Raw genomic sequence first — 17,914 nt, forward strand, 5'->3', positions numbered from 1 at the left:
AACATTAGTAGTGCATTTCTTTGTGTGACTGTTGTTTCGGATTAAACAGGCACATTTTTATGAAGCTTATGCTTATAACATTGTTTAAGCTGTCAGCTGGAGACCTCATGGGTATGTTGTACTCATTCCTCTTTTTTTTTGCTGTAAGGTTTGTGTGCTTATCGTAACACGGAAATTTGTCAGCAAATGCGAATTAATAGCGTAGAAATGCCTCATATATATATATATATATATATATATATATATATTGTTCTTATTATTATTTACACTAGTATGATTGCGTGGATCGAAATCGGTCGATATTTAGCATTTTATGCAAAATTGGTGATCGACTGTAATGTCATAATTTGCATGATCTATCAATGACATCATTAATCGCATCCGTATAATAAGACATTACAGCAAACACAACCTCGTTCAGTCCGTAGTCGTTCTGTGCTGCCATAGTGTATATGTGTGAACCCGAAAGCTAATATATTATTAGCCGTGTCACACGTCTTGTGAGTGGAAAGACTTGGCGCTGGGGGGCGGACGTTACGCTTCCACACCCTTGACTATCCAATCACAAAGTAATAGAATTTGTGTAGTTCTTTCTTTTTCTTGACTGGTAAAAAGTCTGAAAACCATTTTATTTATGTAAAAAACAACAACAATTAGCTACAGTATATGTGTATTGTATTTAATTTTAGCCTCTCTTTAATTCAAAATAGCTTCATCACTAAGCCTTAAGTTATATAACTTCCAGCCACACACATTGAGCTGATGCCAGCAGGCAGGCATGTTGTTTGTTTGAACTCACACGAAAGCTGCGGACCACAATTGCATTAATTGTTTGCTAAACGAGGATACGATATATGCTGCGGTGATACCGAACGTGTGTTGAGCTATTCTCGCGATGCGATTAAATATAAAGTCAATAGAGTTTGCGTAGACAGGGCGAGGAACTTGGAACTTGTTTTTTCCAATGGCGGGGTCGACTGCAGAGTAAATATACTTGTTTGTTTAAATTGATTTATTGCTCCATCTTCCGATCGAACAAGTATCGGCTTTAGTACGGCGCCATTATAGAAAATGGATGGATGAATAAAAATCCTACCTCAACTTCAAATAATTCCTCATGACCACCACAAAGACTCACTTGTTTAATCAGACGGCAGCATGAAAATAAACTGCCTGCTGCATTCATTGCATCACGAACCTTGTAACTCACTGTCTAAATTACTAATGAACTAAATTATGACAGACTCACACTGGTAAACAAATCTGTGCAAACACATTACCGGACAAACACACACACACACAGTTGCAACACTAGATTGTAATCATGTGGGCTAACTAATAGAGCAAAGCCTACAATGACACTGTCTCATTTTAGCCATGTGTTGACTTTGAGGGAGTTGAAGGAGATAGTGTGTGTAGTGGCTTTGTGTCTGTGTGTATGAGTTTATTTCCATTCTGCTCTCTTTGTGAACAGCTCGCCATGAGTGGGCAACATCTGTTTAATGTTTGTATTGCGTCTACGGTGGCATACAGTGCATATGTGTATTCCAGCCGGTCAGACAATGGACACCCTCATCTAGTGGTGAAAAGGTGTGCATGCCTGTACAGAGCTCACTGTGAGCCTTCACATCTTTTTCTCTTTACAGCCTGCTCACTCTCTACAAACAGTACTCCATGTTCTCAAGCAGGCTGCACAAGGCCAACATCAGCCAGACTTATCGGGTATTAGATTGCCCTGCAATCTCCATTTCATGAGTACCAGTCTATAAACACTATTGATTTTCACACTGTGGGTTTTGCACTTGAATCAAGTGGAATGCAGGTGTGGCTGGTTGCGTTGACTGGCAATGAATAATAATATTATGTTTTTTTTTCCCACCACAATAATATGAATCCCGTTTTAGAGTTGTTGTTGTATTTTTTTATTTTTTTTTTACTCTATGTATTATTACAGCACTGTATTGTGCATTCGGCTATACTGACTTGGTGCATTGATAGTGTGTGATATTGCCATTGGTTTTATTTCCAGCCCAACACCCATCCAATAGAGTTCTCCAATGCTGATCCTATACTCAAATAAGTTGGCATAAGAAGTAAGCCATGCAAGTCATGTGAGTTAGAAACATGCCTTTCTGGAAGGGACTTTAGACCAGTGTTTCCCAGCCTTTATTCAGCCAACGCGCCCATCTTAGATTTTAGAAAAATTTCACCATACACCACCAAACAAAAACATCACAAAACTATGAATATTGATGATCTCGTCTCATCTCGGGCCTGCTTAATTGAAGACGACATACTCACATTATTTATTCTGTTGCATGGATGGCAACAGATGGATATGCAGGTTTAGTGTACCTTTGCTATTTAGTTGGTCAGTGGCCTTTCATTTGGATTTGGCATTCAGAATTCACTGGGTTGTGAGCTCTTTGAACACTCACCAGGATTCGAAGCAGTGAGGTACCGCTGGGTGTATTTTCAGGGAGGCTGATGTTGTAGAGAGATTTGCTGAAGATGGGTCTGTTATCATTCTCATTGATAAGGTCAATAAAAATGCGGGCGAATCCCACATGGTCAGACATGGACTCATTGGCGTAGAGCTGGAAAGAAGGAAATAAAGAGGGTGTTTACACCAATCATTTAAATCTTTAAAACGTAACCTGACAAGTCAATGAGATATGTCATCAGTGCTTTAAGTTCACAGAAAGTGCTGTAAAGGACTCAAAGAACTTTAGTTTCTAAATTTTGGCGCTCAAACAAGTCTTCAGTGTTGTGGAGTGGATACTTCATACTCTCAAACCTGGCTACCAAACAAATAACTGCATCACTTTTTTAACCTCCTTGTTGCTAGGAAATGGGTCTTGCGTAGATCAAGGTAATTCAGAGTTTGAAAGACAGAACAAACTTGCTTTGTGTTCGGTCATCAAAGGAATTCTTAAACTGAACCTCCTGAACCGTTTTTAGTAATCCATCTTCCACAACTCCACCTTGTTTCTTTTCAAAGTTGCAGAGCTCGGATACAAAACAACGGTGTTTTTTCTCCGGTGAAGTTAACACATGTAAACAGTGATTATTCAAAACTTACGGAAAAACTGTAGCTGCGGATGCGCTCGTAGTCTAGTGGCATTGCAACCCTCATTCTGATGTCGGCACGCCCTTGTACAGCCGTCGGGGAGATGGTAAAGTATTCGGAATTGTTCCCGGTCAGGAAGACCTGGAACATGCTGTTCACACCCTACCAAAGGAAGTTTTAGAGTTTACAGAGCATTATTTAGTCAGACAAATACGGATTGTGGAATGATGGAAGACAAATATTGATTTACATTGAAATCGTATGATAACATTATAAGTTTACAGTAGCCTACATGCTTAAAAAAACGATTACCGGTAATCAATGGTTGAACAAGTTTTAATGCTCTGCACTACAAAAAAAGGCAGCAACTCATTTTTTTTTTCCGAAAACAAATCAGCAAACTCTGTAATATACAATTTAGCATTTATACGCATAATAGCCTAAATACTTCAGTTCTAGTTTAGTAGAATCAAGTAGCAAGTACAAATATTTCAGTACGTACTCTAAAGTGAAACCATTAGTGAACTCAAATTATTGGAACAAGTTGTAGCTGATCCTTGAGTTATTACAGGCTCATAATTAAAAAAATAAAGTTCAAGCAACTTTTAAAGCATTGGTAGAGAGAGGATGAAGGCTGGCAGCTACATAGTGCTGCAGAAAACTTTTCACTCTCCACTTTCCACTCTCTGTCAGGACATTTTGTTTGGACAGTCTCCAAAGGGATTTTCCATTTATTCTTTCTACATTTGGACACAAATCAGAGTATTGGATTCAGTTTGTTTTAATGCATTTAAGAAGTGTTTTATAAGCAGAAAGAGATGTTATGATCGCTGATGACAACCGTGACTATCTACCTAAATACAGAAACGTACATCGGGGATTTGGTTCTGGCTCACAAAATGCAGCTGACTTTATGTGGGATGGAGTTTTAGTTGGAAAAGAGTGCAAACTATTGAGGTGGTTCTAGAGTAGGTATTTTACGATTATTAACTATGCTGTGGAAATACCTTTAGATCCAACATGAAATTCCAAATAACCTCTAAAATGAGCACCTAACGTCTTAGTCTGTCTTTCAAACACAGATAATCCCTCAAGTACAAAAGCATGAATATAAATCAAGGTAGGGTCAAAATGACACTGCAACCATGAGAAGTGCGCAGCTGCCTTGAGCCAAGAAACCTTCTCTGGAGCCCTCCCTCCCCATCCTCTTGAAAGCTGCAGGGCAGCCGGTCGCATCACCGCTGTGGCAGACGGAGGAAGATGAGTGCACTGGTCGATTGGTATTTTGCTGGCAGCTCAAATAGCCCCGTTGTTTTTGTTTTTATCTGTATGAGAACCATTGTGGCTGATGGCTCCTATTTAAAAGACCATCCAATATGCAGGGATGTCACCGCAAACTGCCCATAAATATAATTGCTCGTCCATTTACTTCAGCCTTTAGAAGCCCCTGATAAAAGTACCCTGTCAGGAGTGACATCCACAAAGTTTGTTGACAGGTTCCAGTTGAAAAAACTTTCATAGATGCCAGCCAAGCAGAAGAACGGATGGAAGAACTAATAGTCAACGAGAGAGTGAGAGCGAGGTAACTACCACTCGTGTCATAGTCTCAAAAATAAAACATCTGCCCATAATTCCCTGGACTACAGGAATGTAAGATTCCTGTGCAAGTGTAGCGGAGTGTGAATGACTGTGCACATCATTACTGACGTGGATTTTTCCATATCATGACAGCAAATCAAAATAAAAACGAATTACCTGGAAAACATGCATGTGTATGTGAAAATAATACATCAACATGTTGCTTGCTTGATGTCGAGGTGATTTTAATGTTTTATTAGAGGCGCGAATCGAGAACCGGTTACAACATATCGATCCCATCGGTAATGCGCATCTTCAATGTTATCGGTTCTTCTTAATGATGCTGCTGTGTCTAAGTTCAGCAGTATTTTGGCCACGTGGGTCAGTTGCTCAATATCGTTATAATCTTTGTGATATCATGTGGTCGCAGTGAAACCAGGTGCATAGAAAATGCCAAGTAGCTGAAGTTCACGGCTTGGAGCAAGATCGCGTAGAAGATGTGTGTGTGTTTTGCGGGAGTATAGAGATGGCGACCGGGGGCAGTTTAGTCAGCTACAGAATATTTACTGAAACTAACGTGCAGTACAGCTAATAAAGCGCATCTTCACAGTGTATTGGGGCCTCTCTTGTTCATTGCCACCTGCCTCACTCCCGTCCTTGAAGTTAACCTTGAAAAGGACAACTTCAGCCCTGGAGAGAATGTCTCCCCTGCATCTCAAGTGACAGAGGTAGGATAAGTTAACATAGCATAAGCATTAGCATATCGATCTATCTATCTATCTATCTATCTATCTATCTATCTATCTATCTATCTATCTATCTATCTATCTATCTATCTATCTATCTATCTATCTATCTATCTATCTATCTATCTATCTATCTATCTATCTATCTATCTATCTATCTACTCACACAGATAGCAGTAAAAGCAAGTGGGAAAGTGGCTTGTAGTCCTATGTGTGGAATATTTCTCAACGGGAATTTAAAGCCACACATCCACTTTTTAAGTTGGCAACTTGGCAAACAAGGAATGGAAAGTGATAACATCCGAGCTTATTTCAGACGTTAGCGTTGTGATGCATCTAACTTTAGAAGCAGCATAGAAGCAGCATTTTGCACTGCACTTCAAAGTCTGTGGACTGTTAAAAAGTACATATTTTTTTTAAAAATCCAAAACTATCATACCGATGACTGCAGTCAATGTAATGATCATCATTAGTCTGTCGTTTGACAAACAATATGCCTATTCTCCCCCAAAAAATAACATGTAAATGAGACGAATATATAAAAAGCTATGTGTCTTTAAAAATATTTTAATAATTGATATCATTCTTTGTGTTGTAGTGATGTGTTTTAAAATGCCTTAATATTAAAAGATGGGTGGGTACCTATTTGTAATTAATGATGATTTGTGATTTATGAGAACTGCAATACTGTTCTTCAGGCCGGGTTCTTATACTGTGATTGCTAAGGAGCAGGAGGACAGACTGCCAAAACTGTTCAAGAGTCACACCTGTCCTGCCAGGCCAGTAGGGGGCTCTCTGTATCCCACACACTACTCTTTTCTGTTGGTGGATATTGTTTCATGCAATAATACTGATAAAATCTCTTCTGTTTAAAGCCAGGTCAGCATTGCAAATGAGAGAAATGTCCTCAATTGCCATAACTGTATAAGAAATTATTAGATAAAAAAAAAAAAAAAAAAAAAAAAAATATATATATATATATCACCCTTCATCGGATCAATAAGCATTATTGATAATGGAATCTGAATCGCTAAATTATGATCAATTCCCACTCCTATGCTAGTTGTAGTATGTATAAATGAATTCTTATGATATAATTGTATGAAAACTTTGAAACTTGGAATAACTCTTCTCGCACTGAATCCACGCAGAATCATGCATGTGCGCAATCAATTCAGCAATTTATTAATCACCCACACACAAAAGTTGGAGGTACTGCCCTGAAAAGTCCATATCTTTCCCATCACCTCACAATAATTAGATTTGGGGCAAAAGTTGATAAAACATATAAAAACATTTTGTAGAATCATATTCATCATTATTATTGTTATAATTTATCTTTTCATTTACCAAATCTCCATCTTAAGTCATAAACACTCCCGTTTCATGCAGCAGTGCATAACCTATTTAAACTTTTACTCCTTTGTAGGCTTCCCTTTAGTTTACATATTTTTCCGGCCTCTCTTCTCCTCTCTCCCCTTCCCCACCACACACTTGACTTGTAGTTATCTGACAAATTCCACCCTGGCTGCTTCTGTGCCTAAATCAATCAGAGTTGACTAGCTTTCTGCTTATCTGCACCCTCAGTGATTGATTTTCCTCGTTAGGCATAATTTGATGCTCTGTCCCATCTCTTCCAGAGCAAATTAAATTGTAGTGAAGTCCAATGTGGAGGTGTCGGCTGTGTGCGCAAGCATGTGCGCAGCATTTGAGAACGAGACAGACGGAGAGAAAGAAAGCTTAAAGTGAACTGATTGTGTACATGTGTTGTGACTGACTGAGAAATAGATAAGGCTAATAGTAAGTGGCAGGAACATTAACCCGTTTCTGTTTAAAAACGTCTGAATGATTACTATTGATAGGACAGTCAACATTATAGTGAGGAGCAGCAACAACAATCAACCCACCTCATCCTTGTCCTCAGCCTGAATGAAGAGGGGCAGCGCAAAGCCCACCTGGGCAAGCTCAGTGATGCGCACACGGTACTCAGAACTGTTGAACTTTGGGGCATTGTCATTCTTGTCAATAAGCAGGATGGTGAAGGTGGTCCTAACCGTAGCGTCTGATGGACTACGGTCTTCTTTCAACTCGGTGGCCTTAAGGGAGCCACGAAGGAAGCGGCCATTGTGTAGAGATGGATGACGAGACGAAGACAAAAGACACAATACGTCACACTAAATGTAATTTCTGATGGAAGCTGTCAGCACACAATCTCGACAGGCATTTACGGCTTTTCATTTATCGAATCAAAAAGAGCACAGGCTGAATCGGAAGGCTCAAAGTGAGGCCAAAGGAGGACCCCCACGTGAAGACCAATACACACACAGACACAATGAGATTTAAGAGAAAATAGTCCAATTGAGAAGACCTAATTACACAATTTCGCTCTCTGGGTGTCTGAGTATTGAAGCTTCTGCAAAGAAAAAAAATGGGGGTGGAGGAGAAAAATAGAAATGGGCTTGGGCTTTCTGTGGCCTGATGGTAGCTGATAGAGGAGTGCTACGAGCAGTAGAGCATACGGCTTGTGTCTAGAAAATAAAGGTAATATAACCTTAATCGTCCCGATGTCATTTTGCCTTCATAATCTCAGTATTATCTAGCCTAAAGTTGAAAAATTAGTTGTATTACTCTGCCTTACAAAAATCAATAGCACCACCACCAAGCAGAGAGAAAATGTAGGAAGGAAAAAAAAAATCTATATCTTATAAATACATTTTTGGGTGACATTTTTTTCCAGACTTTCACTTATTCTGTTTTTCTGCTTTATATTTATTGATTCCAATTAAAAAGATGAATTAAGACTGGAATACGTTTGCAAGTATCGCTTTTCATATTAGACCAGAGAGCGTAAGGGAGCGACTACTGGTCTCCCACTCGAAAACGCTGTCACATGCAGCTTTGTATGAACATGAATGGCTGCTAAATGTGAAAATAGGTGTGTTTTTAGGGGGGTCAGCTAGTAAACACCCTTGTTGTGCAGCTCAAGTGCAAATGATTTGACTCAACATACCATTCAACTTTACACTTCAACATTGCAGTCACATTGATAACAAAAGCTCTTTGATTGTTTATCTTCCCACTTTGAGAAGCTCTTTGACATCCATTTCACGCAAGCTCTTGCACTCTTTGAAAACCACGTCGTGCACATTAGTGGCTGAAAAGAAATTACGAGGCGGGGGGGGGAGAAAACAGAGGTTGGAAGTTGAGGGGAAAGAGAGGGTGTGCAAAGCAAGCGTGATACACTTTTAGGCTCAGGGCAGGGACGGAGGAATTAAGAGACAGCATCTACTTGAAAAAAGGAGGACAAAGAAGAGAGGGAGGGAGCAACATAAGAGCCCTCCACATCAGTGAGGGTACTAAATTCTATTCCTTTATCTTGTGCTACTCAGTTCCACAAACGCTCCCTGGACAGACTGCAGGCTGTTTACTGCTCACAAAATTGCAAAAGGGACATTATCAAAGGATCAAACCACAAATGCCTGAGCACATTATCAGGATGACAATTGAGCAGGAGCACATTATCTATCAGTCTACACGTGTTAGATGAACTCTTGACCTTGTGTGAATTTTTAGACCAAGGGTCAACAACATGGTGCCTGTGGTCACCAGGTAGCCCCTGTGGACCATATGAGTAACCCGCGGGCCTGTAGGGAAAATACTTCATCAGTGGTGGGAGGCTGGTGATTTTCTAGGGTTGTTGTAGAAGTGATCAATTGAAAATGTGACTGGCTGAGAGTTATTTAAAAATAAATAAATAAATCAAGTGTTGCATATTGATATTTATCCATCCATTATCGATACCGCTTATCCTCACAAGGGTCGCGGGGCGTGCTGGAGCCTATCCCAGCTGTCTTCGGGCAGGAGGCGGGGACACCCTGAATTGGTTGCCAGCCAATCGCAGGGCACACAGAGACTCACAATCACACCTAGGGGCAATTTAGAGAGTCCAATCAACTTACCATGCATGTTTTTGGAATGTGGGAAGAAACCGGAGTACCCGGAGAAAACCCACACAGGCACGGGGAGAACATGCAAACTCCACACAGGGAGGCCGGAGCCGGGATCGAACCCACGACCTCTGCACTGTGAGGCGGACGTGCTAACCAGTCGACCACCGTGCCGCTGATATTTATCTGTTTCCAAATTATTGTGAGAAAGTATGATCGTGATTTTTTGTGCACATAAATGAAAAGAATAAATTATTAATAATAACACACGATAATATGATGATCATATGTGTTACTTATGAAGTGTGTATCAATTTGGTAGCTGTTTGCTATAATTAGTACCCAAGAAGTAGCTTTCAGTTTCAAAAAGGCTGGTGGTCAGAAAGACTTAGACCTTGTGATTTCCAATTAAAAGTAAAGGTCTGAGACCGCCGTTAAATTTTTGTTTTAGCAATGTCATAATGATCATATTTAACCACAATGGCACTAAGTAGAGCTCAAACCTCCACCCAGGCTGTACTATTAATAAAAAGTGAAAACAAATCTTAGAGAATACACTGGTTCCAATGATACCATAATTACTCACATGGTAAAAAAAGAATAATACGCTTTTCTTAGGGTTTTCTTTTCTCATATCAAAAGATATATATCGCGTGTGTTTTGTGTTTCCTTTAGCATTTTTGCAAAACATGGGGATGTTATAATAAGTCAAATGAGGAACAAATGAGGGCAAGATCAAAGTATTGTCCCAATGTTTTTGTCCACCGGCCCCACAGGTTTTGTCACTTGTTTTATGGATTTTACATTTTACTGTTAACAGAAGTTAACTTACCTGACTGTTTTGTCGGATAAGAATGTTAACAAAAAATGTTAATTCAAATTTCCTGCACACATAATGTTTTTTTGCAACGGTGTCATAAATTCTGAAAATAAAAATAAAAAGATTCCTAATGCAAACAAATTAGATCAACCACAGTCCCATAATGGATTGTGTTGGACTTCAGAGTTTCCACTGCATTTTGAGTAAATTTTTAATGGACCGGATTAAAAAAAAAAAGTAACATTTGAGGCTAATGCGTCAACGTAAACTCGTCCGTATCTTAATTGAGATGGAGTAGAGGGACGTCTGGCGGCTCCATGTTGTGACAATCCCTTCCACAACCTGAACACCCACTCCAATATATCAGCTCACCTTGACAGTAAGAGTGAATCCTGCCGAGTAGAGTGGATTTTCTCTGTCCAGCTGGCCATTCACTGTCAGGGCACCACTGATGTAGTCCAGGGAAAAAACACTGTTGGTGTTCCCTAGTTTGAAGGACGGAAGGATGGATGAGGAGTAAGGGAGAAAAAAAAGAGATAAGAACGTCAGCGAGCCATACGGGACTGGCGTTGTGCTTAATTCAACAGAACCCCTGGGATGCAGCACAGAGCCTCTGGAAGGGAAAGGTGGTGGACAAGCAATGTGGATTTCTCTTTCATGCAATATGGATGTAGCTTCTGCTGCTCTTCCTTTCTTCACTGCACCTTAGGCTGACCCACCACTTCTAACCTGTTCACACTCTATCCGCTTGTTTCATCCCTCACTGTCCGAGCCCCTTCCCTGCTGCATTTTCTTTACTGCAAGCTTTACTTTATATCTGGGAAATGCATCATGCGTAATGTCAGAGCTCACGTTTATCAAAATACTTTTTTCTTTTAGCATGTCAAAGTAACATTAATTTGTTAAAAATGTTCTTTAGCATCTTCATACTGTATTATTTAAGCCTTTAAAAAATATTACTTCTGTGTAATTTACTTTTTTTGCATGTTATGTTCCAACCGCCCCCCCCCCCCAAAAAAAGTACAACCGTAATCTTACTGAAAATTTAACATTTGACATCCGTCCCTTTTACAGAACTCTGAAAAGTAACTTGATCTCCACCAAGAGACGAGATGAGATACATTTTCACATCTGTAAGGTCTCTGTACTCCTCCAGGAGCAGAGCAAACACTGCAACACTATCGTGAACACTTTCACCCCTACTATTTCTAATAATAACTCCCACCCTTCTTGTTAACTTTACCACCTTATATACTCTCGTGTATAACAAGTTACAGGAGGTGTGTCAGAAAAGATCCGGGACTGGTGAACTTTCCCCATCAATGTAGGCCGGATGATCCACCGGCACATCTACAAAGAGATCTCCCGATGTTTGCTTTGTTCAGTGTGAGAGAAGAGGCAAGGGTTATGGCAGGACATCTGGTGGCTGCTAGCCATGACAACACATCTGTTCATAAGGCCATGAGTATCCGACAGTTCCTGGCTGAAGAAGAACATGGCCTTGCAGGAGCATACCTCTATACTCACCCGACCCTGCCTCAGTGTGATTTCCTTTCCCCCACTCCCTCAATTTACACTTTAAACACTTGCAGTGGATTTTAATGACATGTTTTGTGACACCAACCCTGGAACTTTTCTGATACAACTCATACTCTCTGTTCATACGAATCGGTCTTGTTTTACTACTACCTTCCGTGACTGTTAGAGTAAATCACACGATTGCAACCACTGTTCTTGGTGCATGAGCACACACACATTACACTATATTATTCAGAAACATTGACTGCTCTCCTGCTTTTATTATAATCCATTTTGAGAGCCCCAGTATGTAATTATTGGAGAGCTGGTGAGAGCCCCCTATGCAATCTGTAGATAGACACAAGCCATACATGTGAATGTTATCGAAAAGATCTTCTCAATAAGAAGGCAAACAATAGAGCAGACAGCTGAATGAAATAACCCTGAAAGTCAAGTCAAGTCCAACTGGAACTAATTCACTTATGTCCTATGTCAATATATTCTGTGCTGACCAGCTGACAGCACACAAACTCTTCTATCTCTCGTCTACATTGTGTATGCAAAACTGAAGCCTGTGCAAACACGCTCAGCAGAAACTATTCACTGCTTATGAAAAAGTGGCACACATACGATAAAGTATGTCAGTATACACAGTCTTGCGTGCAGAACAACAACTTGATGGGTTAAAACCACATCAGCACTCCCATGAATTCTTTACAAAAAAATTATACAATCAAAAGTATCAATTTATACATTGACCCTGTGCCTTGCAGGATAGTTTAAAAAAAAACTGCATACCATTGAGAGATTTCTTCAATATCTTGGCCACTCGAGGACAAAACTTTTGGCAGTGACTCAAACTTTGTGTTTTTAACTTTTTGTGTTTCACAACTCTGCTGTGCCAGTTTTCATCTTCGTGATTCACGTTGCTTCTATATTGTTGGAAAGAGCAGTTTTTCAAATGTTCCAAATATGGTGCTATGACCAAGTGAACGATAGGCATCCTGAAAAAGAAGGGCCGACCTTGTAAATCTATACTTTGTTTCAACAAGTTGAATGTGTTTTCCAATAAAATACCAGTATTTAGTATTTTGGTATTCAAAACTTAGACTGCTATTTAAAAATCACACAATACAGTACATATTAATTGTTTGTACTAGAACAGGGGCCACCAACCCTTTTGGAACTGCAAGCTATTTTGGGGGGAATGCTAAATGTGAAGAGCTAGCTACCAGATTGACACACACATTTGGAGAAACAAATGTGTTAAAATACCTTTTATTAATTGTTAGTATTAATTTTTAAGATGCATCTATAGTATGTGAAGATACTGATCATGCAAATGATTTCTCACAATAATAATCAACAATAATTGAACATGATAGGAAAAAATAAATAGCAATTTTCAACACAGTAAGTCAAGTCTAGCAAAAAGGAATGAGAGAGCAAGAAAACTAAATCATAATGTCCCATCAGTGGCATTTTAGAGCAGGTCTTTGGGCTAATCATGTGGTTCATGAGGGCTCCCTTGTACCCGTGTTGGTGATGCTTGTACTAGTAACATGTGTAAAATATTCAGACTTTACAAAGATAATAAGGCTTTCCATTTACATATCAGGGAGATTGAAATGTTACCTCTATCATCATTTTTGTGGCCATAGTTGGCCATGGTGTAGAACTGTACTGCCTATACAAAGAACTGTTTGTAATAGTTTGCCCTTTATGTAGCTTGGCAACCAAAACATGAGAAGTATCCTTCTATATTGCTTCCCTCCAAAAAAATGTAAATGAGTGTGAATGGTTGTCTGTCTGTGTTTTTCTGCCTCGTGATTGACAGGTGATATACTTCCAAGGTGTACTCCACCTCTCACCTTAGGTCTGCTAAAATAGCAACCTACACCCCACCACCCCCTGCCCGGGGGATATAGATTATTGAACACATCTTAGATTTACTCACTCCTGCTCTGTGAATGTAGGAGCAAACAACTCTCAAATGACTTTAGTTTGGCTCACTTGCAAATAAAAAGTGTTGTCTCTTGGTTTTCTGTTCTTTGAAATGATGTTTATTTTTCAATGCTGTGTTTCCTTTCCAAAAGAGTTCCTGTGTGTGTTTTCTAAAATGCTTGCAAGTTTTGTTGATGTATCCAATGCCCCTGCAGAGCTATCATTAATTTTTAATGTCAAATGCCAGGTTAGTAGGTTGACAGCAGTGGTCGGAATATTAACAATGAACTAAAAAGTACAGTAGTACATTTTCATTGTAACGAAAAAGTGTCAAGTCTGGTATACAGATAATGTAAACGGGCACCCTCAACTGGTGATAACCGCTGGCAACTGAAATATGTCCGCAGACCTTATCCATCTTACCCCTACCCAATTGATTGTGTGCCACGCCCCAGAGCTGCGTGGGATGATGTAATGATGATAATAATAAAATGTGTCTAATGAATTAAGGACTGAATTAACCTAACATGCATTTTATGGGAATGTGGACAGTGGCAGAAGTATAAGAGAAAATAAATGCAAGAACGAAAGGAACATGCAAACTCCACACAGAAAGATCTTTAGAACCCAGCACCTACGTTTGAACCCAGAAGCTTTGACTGTAAAGGAACATGCTAATTGTACTGTATTATACAATTCCTAAAATATGCGCTTATCAGTCACTGTCCACAGACTTGACTGAAAATATAATGCTACATATATGACTTGAAGTCAATATTTCATTGCCTTTCAGCCATGCACCATTACTTACACCCAAACTGTCTGGTACTTTGCCATTCTTTTCGTGTGCGGGCTTATAATGAACCTTCTTTGAGGGATTAGGAATCATTCTCTTCAGATAGTTGTTTGTAGCATAGTAGAGAAGAAATACAGTATGTCCAGATGCTAAGTCCAAAGTGCACAACAGCTCGGATCAACAGATTAACCCATGTCTGTGTTCCTCACTCCCCATTCACTGCTCTATTATTACCCTTTAAATCTCAAATTGAGAGGAGGGAAGCTTCAGAAGAAAGAGCAGAGAGCAAGTGTGGGGACAGACTAAGACAGCTCCATTTGAGCCCTGAGGTAATTAACCTCAATTGAGGCCAAAAGGTGCACAGAGGGAGGGGCAAAGGCAGAGAATTATGTCAGGTTTATACAGTATTTTGAATTGTGTGGAGAAATTGAGCTATTGTCTGTCTGAAAATGATGTCGATTGGAATTTTATCTAAAATTACAATTACACATTGTACACCTCTCTATCATAAATTGTGATGGTGCTGTATATGCAGTATTTACAATATATTACTATTATGTAGTATTTTCATCAATGTTGAATTCTTGCAACATGTTGCACATATTTGCTTTTGGCTGTTGGTGTACCGTAATTTGATGAGTTCATACTATTTTAAAAAAAATGTGTTTCTAAACTGCTTTTCATTTCCTCAACAATGCATATGAAGTCTATTCTAGTCTATTCTGATTGCAACACAGGCTGAAAAAAAGAATAAATAAATAAAAAAGCAGTTAATGAATAATTGGATTGAAATATTGTCCCTTGTACTTTGCCAGATATCACTTCAGTTACACAGTATATCTAAAGTTCAAAAGTATCAAAGTAATGAGAGCGTGGCTAAAACTTTTACCTACATTTTCCATTGTTTGACGTAACAAGCTGGCATAAATTCTCCTGGACCTGAAAACGTTAACCGTGACATTTTCAAACTTTGTGGAAAGAGGAGTGATCAGCTCTAACGAGGTAAAATGATCAAGACTGACTCGCGGCTGCTCTTGCAATAAAAGATGCAACCCTGTCAGCGTGCTCTGACCAGTAGACAAATTGGACAGGGCACTATGACCATATTCTCTCCTTTTGACCTAACAAAATCCGAAATGGTTCATATCTATGTAAGGTAGGCATCAAATCTGCACCAATCTGCTCTCCAGTTTAGTATTCAAGTGCATCATCTGTTTTTACCTTGCCTTCAGCGAGAATAGGTACGAACTGCTTCACACAATCAGTGCCTATGTATGCACATTGCATGTGTACTGTACGTGCCAACTCGGCGGCAATATTTTGACCAGAATTCTGTACCGTCTCAGAAAGGGTAGAAAGATATTCATGCCAGTAAAACTGCCTGGTGCATCAGGCAGGTGAAGTGAACCGGCCGTATTCACAAGGTCTGCATGCCATTTAATGTCCAGGCTCCTCATCCCACTACGGTGACATCTGTTTTAACAACTTTTCTCACCAAGCTTGTTCCCATGGCAACACCTGTCGTCACAAAAGTTGTGTGCATTTGTACTGCAGTATGGGAGGATAGGAATAGAAAAATCAGTTTACTAGTCATTGAGATAATAATCTGAATATGGGGGCATATTCTCCCGTTCACACTTGAGTCAATTCCTTACGCGCTTTCTTACGCACTTTCAAGAGGCGTCGGAATACGGACATATGCACGCAACCACCGAAGAGGCGTGATTCAGTGAAGTCGCAGGGTGGCCCTAATTTCTGGATCGTAGTGTTTTTATGAGTTGTGAATTCCATGCAGATCCATTTAGAAAATATGTCAAACTGATTGGGAATTTAACTTGAGTCATGGATACCGAAATGGCTTTTTATGCGGCTGATCTACAGACTACTTTGAAGGAGCATGTTTTTACATTCGCTTTTTACAGTTTTTCTCTGTTGGTTTGGCTCATTTGTTGAAATGGAAATGACATTCTCAAAATAACATGGACTAATCCACAAACCACCTTGCAATCGTCCACAACAGAATGTCATTTATCATTGACTTCACCAAATTGCAAATGTCTCAGTATAGTATGTCTGAAGTGTTTCAACGCATCTTTGCAAATGGTTATGAACAAGTAGCTAGTTAGCACAACGAGCCCACATTTAGTACATTTTTCAAATAAATATATCTTACTGATCTAAACTTATTAATTGATTCTCAGTCTTATGGTTGTGCTCTCTAAAACACATCAGCATTTTTTGCTTGGTGGTGCAGAGTGTATGAACATTGGGCACAGGACTAGAGAGGTCCCTGCTCCATGCAATGGATGCTGCTTGCACATTTGCACTATTCCTGCCCTCGCTGTATTGCAATTGAAAATATCCGCTGCGATGTGGACCAAACTTTATGACCAAACTGTGTGCAGCGCATTGATGGCCAGGAGGATGAGGATGGTGGCCAGGAGATGGAGGGTGGAAAAAAGACACGAGCAGCAAAATGGGCAAAATAAAACAGGCAAGATTCAAACGGGGGAACCTTCGTTCAATGGGTAACTCGCTCTACCAACTGAGCTACAGCCACCCGTCAAGACCAACATGCTGTTGTTGCCCTGCTGGTAGCTGGTGAATACAGCAAGATCAGATGGTCACCAGCTATCACCAGCTCCTGGCCTCACCCCAGCAACATGCTGGGTGGAGCTGGGCGGCTGCGGTTGCCCAATGACCGAAAGTACGGCCGTTCGAATATCGGCTGTTTTTTTTTGCTTTTGCTGCTGTTTTGCTCTTGCTGGTGTCACCACTCCGAATGGTGGAACAGAATTTCCTTGAAGCTGATTGGAAGTCATTTTCCCTGACCTCAAACTTGTATATTGGCATGCAGATTCCCCCCTAAAAATGCATACGACACGACGGAAAGGCTGTCGCTGTTGTGCTAAAGTTGATCTTGGTCACTATATCAAATTATGTCTTATCTGTGTAATAACACCCAAGACAATAGGCTGACATTTGCATTCTATTTTAGGTCTGTGTTAATAATGATGTTGGTGTGTGCGTGCGTGTGTGTGCATATATGTGTGTACTGCGCACGTGTGTGTAATTGTGTGTGTGTGTGTTTGTGTGTGTGAGGGGGGGGCAATCATTTAGAATTGAAGACTCTCAGTGTGGGCATCGTGCCGCTAAATTGGTTTGTCAGCTTCAGTGACCTGACTGGAATACCAATCTATAACAACCGTTCCTCATGCAGGTGGCTGGTCATTGGTATAAGCACCTATGTAGACATGACACCAACAGCTATAATGTGTCACATCATAAGTCAATACAATTTGTAAATACGTATGCATGAACTGGAGTTTTCAGACTTTAACATTGGCTCCATTCGAATAAACTTGTCGAGAGAGGCAGGCTGAAATCACACACAGTGACTCCCAGGGACCACCAAGAAAGAAAATATAATCATATTCTAATTGCTGATAGAGAATGTTCTCCAGTGATCTGGCAGAACACTACGATTAGGTACCC

At 40.0% G+C, this 17,914-nt stretch overlaps 1 protein-coding gene across 1 annotated transcript in view; it reads right to left on the reverse strand.

The window, feature by feature from the left end:
- Positions 1-17,914, reverse strand: part of cdh23 (cadherin-related 23) — a 183,499-nt gene that overhangs the window by 71,477 nt on the left and 94,108 nt on the right. The window contains exons 10-13 of the mRNA XM_086044818.1: positions 10,534-10,646; positions 7,302-7,490; positions 3,083-3,232; positions 2,439-2,597 (exon numbers count right to left, since the gene is read on the reverse strand). Coding sequence (XP_085900944.1) covers positions 2,439-2,597; positions 3,083-3,232; positions 7,302-7,490; positions 10,534-10,646 — 611 coding nt within the window. The remainder of the gene's footprint in view (positions 1-2,438; positions 2,598-3,082; positions 3,233-7,301; positions 7,491-10,533; positions 10,647-17,914) is intronic.

The sequence above is a fragment of the Filicampus tigris genome, chromosome 11 (genome assembly GCF_054856515.1).
Source record: "Filicampus tigris isolate MCC_2025a chromosome 11, RoL_Ftig_1.0, whole genome shotgun sequence".
Classification (NCBI taxonomy): domain Eukaryota; kingdom Metazoa; phylum Chordata; class Actinopteri; order Syngnathiformes; family Syngnathidae; genus Filicampus; species Filicampus tigris.